The 6,080-nt window shown below is 39.2% G+C and overlaps 1 protein-coding gene across 1 annotated transcript; it reads right to left on the reverse strand.

The window, feature by feature from the left end:
- Nucleotides 767-1,776, reverse strand: LOC110270615. Its single transcript, XM_021120168.1, has 2 exons — nt 1,738-1,776; nt 767-1,296 (listed from the first exon to the last, which is right to left on the reverse strand). Exons 1-2 carry the CDS (start codon nt 1,738-1,740, stop codon nt 931-933), a joined length of 369 nt encoding a protein of 122 aa, XP_020975827.1. The 5' UTR covers nt 1,741-1,776; the 3' UTR covers nt 767-930.

Here is a 6,080-nt window from a genome sequence, read left to right on the forward strand (position 1 = left end):
TGAAATAGGTATGTAGCTCAAAAAATGGTCTAACTATGAAATAGGTTCTCCATCTCACTAGACCAAAATAAATACTGATGATGGTAAAGATTAATTTTCAGAGAATGGTCAAAAAGGAAAATTCAGTCACTATTACTTAAATACTTCATACGAGGCATGAGCTGAGTTAGTTCTAGGTCTTTCTAAAGTACAGTGATGATTGTTGAAAAGTATATAAAGGACATGAAATGAGATCATTTTCGTAAATGCCTATATGGTATCGTTATATGAAACATTTACAAGTATATATGAACTTGTGTTATCTACTTGTACTGGTTAATATTATTTTACTAGTAGAGAATTTTAATTACTTCTAAGATGAGGCAATAAGATGAAGTCATTTCAAAGCTTGATTGTGCATCTTCTGATGCAAAAGAAAGGAATGAATTGATTTAGACTTGCTACTGATACTTTGTAACATTCTGATTCTGAGGCCACTGTACCATATAATATAGGATTTTTGTTCAGAAAATTCACCATCCAAAATCTCTGGCTGGTTTTGTTGTTATTTAACTTATTAATCTTCTTATGATAATTTGACTTCTATTAATGCATTGAATCAGAATACCAATACTTCCCTAATATAAAGATCAGAAAAAAGTGCAATTTCAATTACAAGACTTTACAAAAAGAAAGAAAAAGAATAACTTTGTATAGATCAATATCAGTCAATACAATCAAAAATCATGAACATAAGTCACACAAAAATAAATAAATAAATAAATAAATGTGTAGTTTCTTGAAATATCACCCAGCCTCTTCCTCATAGTGGTAAAAAATAGAAACAAATTAATAAATGCTACAAAAAAGAAAAACATGCATTTTCCTTGATTCTAAACAAGAAGAACCCCATCTAAACTAAATGCTATTGTTTGAAGGAGAACAGATATATCACTTTGGAGAAGCTGAGACCCTAGGAAGAGGAGCCTCATTTTCTGATGCACTCTTACTATCTTTTTCTATCACAGTTAACATCTCATTTGGGAGAATAGGTGAACTTTCTGATTTCCGAATAACCACTCGAAGAGGTGATTCTGATGGTGATGGGTTGAAAGACGTTATCCGGGACACCCCACTCGAGCTGTCATAAACCTCTGGGACTTCGGCGATGCCATCATCCAGGTACACTACATCCTGTATTGTCAGCTGATGGTACTCCACAATCTCCCTTAGAAAACGGTTTTCCCTAGCATATACCTCATTCTCACCTGCCAAGCGAGCCTTCAAGGCAAGAAGCGTCTCCAGTTGAAACCGAATCTGTACAAGTTACAAAAACATAGCCATATAGGATCTAAAGTTTCATATTTAAATGATCATATTCTTGTTAAAAACACAATGAGTTCTTGGGATATATGCATAACACAGGGTAGTTAGTATATATGCATATAATAAACAATTCTATAGTATGCTTGAAGCAAAAGAAAGCTCTTGCCTTCAACCACTAAATGTGTACCACTTCAACTATCTTTCAATGCTGTATATGATAGGCAATAATGGTGTAAAAGCTAGAAGGGATGAAAAAAATAATCTTCAGCAAAAATGAGGTTATAAACTTATGAGACTCAGACATATAACTCATGTTTAGATAAAATAATACATGAAATTGGAAGATGCTTTCAAATTTTGTTATACCTGTATGAGTGCTTCATAGGTGTTGTCATATCAAATTTGAAATAGGGAACAACAAATAACCAATACCATATCATCATCTTCACGGTTCTGTCCCTTAGTGGTAGTGGTACTTGGACGACCCAGTGCACTTGCTGGTTAGTTGTGCGAAGTTGTGAAGTTATGCTTGGACCATGGTATTGTGCACCAGTTATTGGCGCCATTGCCAGGGAGAGAACGAACAAATAATTTTACAACCTCAGAGTAACAATTTCGCATACCAAAACACAAAGTGGCAAAGAAGCAAAAGGATAAGGAAAATGAGTTAAGTAAATGTGCATTAAGAATTGTATAGGAGTTAAAAGTCCAAAAAGGAAAATTTACAATCCAAAATGTAATAGAAGGCATGTTAATTAGGAAAAATTATCAGTATGCCATGGTTAGAAGGTTAAAAGAAAGTGAAAAACAGAAGAGAGAATATGAAATGTTAGGTTGGTTAGAATTGAAAAAGAGTTTAAGAAGTTAAAATTAGTGAGTTAGTAAAATGTGGGTTAATGTAAGTGGCATATTGATAAGTTTCTAAGTAACAAGCATTCACAAGTAAAGGCTACAGGTAACTCATAACCAAACAAGGAAAACAGGTTGATGATGATTCAAATAGATATAGAAATAGCAAAAATTGGAATCAAACATCAAAAATGCAAATTATGAACCAGGAAATAAAAAAGAATAAGAAAGCTTGCCCTGGTATTCATGAATTGTTTTGGTTAAATCTAAGGAAAGCACAGTTGAAAATGCCAAAATCAAGACATGAACGGAAATATTTTACAGAGATTTGGGCAGCATTCCGGCTAAAATTGGATTGTCCCGGAAAATAAACAACAACAGAATAGTTCATATGAATCAAAAATACAGCTGCAATTATATATAAGGAATAAGAACATGAAAAATTAGAGTAAAGAGCAGCATGAAACAAGAAATTACAACATATGAACAAAACTAACATCACAGCAATAGCAGAATTGCGAAAAAATGTAACAAGAAACACGAACAGCGCAATTAAACAGACCTAAATCCACTAACCACATCCTAGGCTACCTAACAACCTAGAATCCACTACAACATGCATATCTAACTAGCCTAATGACGAACATAAACAGAAAAATATAAATTAACTACGAATTGATAGAAGGGTGGCATTCGTCGGAACCTGATAGGCATAAGAAAGAGAGTGGGGGCAGAGAGGTGGCTGGGGATGACGGCGGTGGCGTCCGACGCGGCGGCGGTGGTGTTCGGTGCGGCGGCGGTGGCTGCTGTTCGGAGGAAGGGAAGGAAAGGTAGGGGTAATGGGGGTAGGGGGTAATAGGGGAAGGAAGGGGGGCTGTGGTTGGTGCTGGGCAGTGGTGACGGGGCGGCGGCGGTGGGTGGTGGTTGCGCGGCGTGGGCAGTGGCGGTTAGAGGGGAAGAAGAAGAAAGAAGAAGAGAGAAGGGAGAAGGAGGAAGGGGGTTGGGTGGCGGCGGGGTCTGGGTGGTCGGCGGCGTCTGGCGGTAGGGTTATAAATTTGAATCCACGCGATCGCGTGGAGCACGCGGTCGCGTGGTTGGGCTGAAATGGTGGTTGACGCGATCGCGTCAGTGGCGCGATCGCATGGAAGGCAAAAAGAGTGAATGACGCGATCGCCTGGGACATGCGATTGCGTCGCTGAAATTTGTGCGAAACGCACAATTCCAGCGTCGTTTCAGCGCAACTCTCTGTCTCCTTTGGGGTGTTTGTGCAATCCATGCGACGCTCACGCTATCACGTGGGATTGAGGTTGTGCAAGTGACGCGATCGCGTGATTGACGCGATCGCGTGGGTCATTTGTGCAAAACGCACAATGGCCGCACGATTCCAGCCTAACTTTCTGGATGTTGGATCTTTACGCCGATCTCCAGGGCACACGGCCGCGTGAATGACGCGGTCGCGCGGGAAGTGTTTTTCGTAACTTGACGCGATCGCATGAATGATGCGGTCGCGTCGCGCACCCTTTTTTTATGCAGTATGCAGGATGCAAATATGAATGCGATGCAAAACTCCAGGTTCAATATAATAAAATAAAATAAAACTTGAAAGCAAATAAAACTAAATAAAAATTGAAGAAGGAACGATCATACCATGGTGGGTTGTCTCCCACCTAGCACTTTTAGTTAAAGTCCTTAAGTTGGACGTTGGAAGAGCTTCCTGTTATGGCGGCTTATGCTTAAATTCATCCATAAATCTCCACCAATGCTTGGAATGCCAATAGCCCCTGGGGTCCCAAACTAGGCATGTGAAGCTTCTGAGCAGCTTCAAACAGATTGTCAGGCTCCCAGGGTGACGAATATCAGCATAGATTCCAGGATCTCAAACTTTGCTTTTAAATCCGCCTTCGTCTTGATCTATACTTTTCCATCCGGGCGGTTTAGAAATTAGATTCTCACCGGAATAACCAAATGCTTTCCGAGATCCATTTGATTGAATATGAAACCAATCCTTACACTTCGAGTTGAAGCGTGGAACCTTAGTGAACCTTGTGCACCAGCTCTAAGTACGAGCCATGTCCCACTTACTCTTAAAGCCGCAGAGAGCTCTAAGCTGGCCATCTGTTTCAAGCAAACCATATTCAAGTGGAAAAATACAGTTAAAGGTTAAGGATTGTACCCACTTGAAGCTTGTATTGGGTGGTAATGGCCTTGGGATAGGTGGTTCCAGTGGTTCTGTGAGTTCTACTCCCTTGTGCTCTTCTGTGAATTTCTCCACTGCTTTGTAAGATTCTTCAAATGTATCCATGTCCTGATCAAAGCCATCTATATCTTCATCATCACTTAAGTCATAAACTGGAGGTTGAGAGAAATCTACCTCCGTATCATCTTCGTATTCACTCGGGGAAGATTCTTCGATCTCAGAGAATTCGCTTGCGGATGCAAGCTCATTACTAGGAGAACTTGACTTGTGACTATCATCATCAAGGAAATTTGCTTCTTGGGTTATTCTGTCTAGTTCTTCATGAAATACCTGCCTTGGGGACTGTGCACAATCCTCCTTAGCATCAATTGTAACGTCCTTGACAAAATTTTCCATAATTCTGGATTCCCATGGAAGTTCAGCATCTCCTAAGTCTTCAACCAACTCTTCTTCTTCAATAATGATAGCTTCCTCTACTTGTTCCAGTACGAAACCATGCTCTGTCTTGTCTACTGGAGTTTCTAGTATTTCCTTCATGCTACGCTCTTCGTTAGATTGTCCACATGGGGCTGTAGGAGGTCCTTGAATGTTTGAACGTCTAGAAGATAATTGACTTACTGCTTGCTCCAGTTGATGAAGGGTTGTTTGAAGTCGATTTACTGTTTCCTTGAGGCAATCCTCTGATTCTCGGGGTGATAGATTTGGATATGGTACAGGGGGAAGTGGTGGTGTTTGGGAGTGATTGGATTGGAACTGGGGTAAATGAGGATCATACGGTGGTGAATGGTGAAAAGGAGCTTGTGAGTGTGGTGGTTCGAAGTTGTGTTGATAGGATAGTCTATAAGCACAGGGTGGGGCTTGTTGGTAATTACAAGGTTGTCCACCACGTCTATTTGCTTGGTATGCATTGTAGAATGGTCTTTGTCCATGATATCTTGGAGGGTGTTGTTGCCTAAAGGGTTGATCAGATCCTCTTGGCTCCATCCATCTCTGACCATGATGCATGTTCCTGTTATAACTTCCATTCCTTTCAATAACATTAGAACCAAACTCAAAGCGGAAGGGGTGAGAATTCATAGTAGCTAAAAAGAAATAAATAGGGGAAAAATAAAGACAAATAAACAAATAAAAGAAAAATATTTACAATAACCAATAATAAGGCACACGATTGCAGTTCCCCGACAATGGCGCCATTTTGACGTTGGAATTTTATGGTGGTAAAGAATTTTATAAAAATAGTCGCGTTGTAGATATAGTCTCTAAACCAATAGAAATCCCTTCGTACAAACGTTTGGTTGTCACAAGTAACAAATCCCTAAATAAATTGATAACCGAAGTATTCAAACCTCGGGTCGTCTTCTCAAGGAACTGCAGGGAAGTATGTTCTTATTATTGGTTATGGAGATTGTAAATTGGGGTTTTGAGAATGAGGAGTGAATAGTTTAATTAGCAATTAAAGTAAATGAAGAACAAGGAATTTAAATGGTGAGTAAAATAAATAAATGACTGTAAATAAACTCTTGGCAAGGTATGAAAAATTGGAGGTCCTATCCTAGTTATCCTTATCAATGATGATGAGAATTGAATCTTAATTCCACTTTGTTAACCTTTACTAAGATAAAGGAAGGTCAAGGGATTAATTGGTTTGATCTTCGGATCCTATTTATTTCCTAAGAAAAGATTGGGATTATTGAAGTTCAGTTTAATTAACAAAGATAACAATTATCAT

Source organism: Arachis ipaensis, chromosome B04, assembly GCF_000816755.2.
Source record: "Arachis ipaensis cultivar K30076 chromosome B04, Araip1.1, whole genome shotgun sequence".
In the NCBI taxonomy this organism is placed as follows: domain Eukaryota; kingdom Viridiplantae; phylum Streptophyta; class Magnoliopsida; order Fabales; family Fabaceae; genus Arachis; species Arachis ipaensis.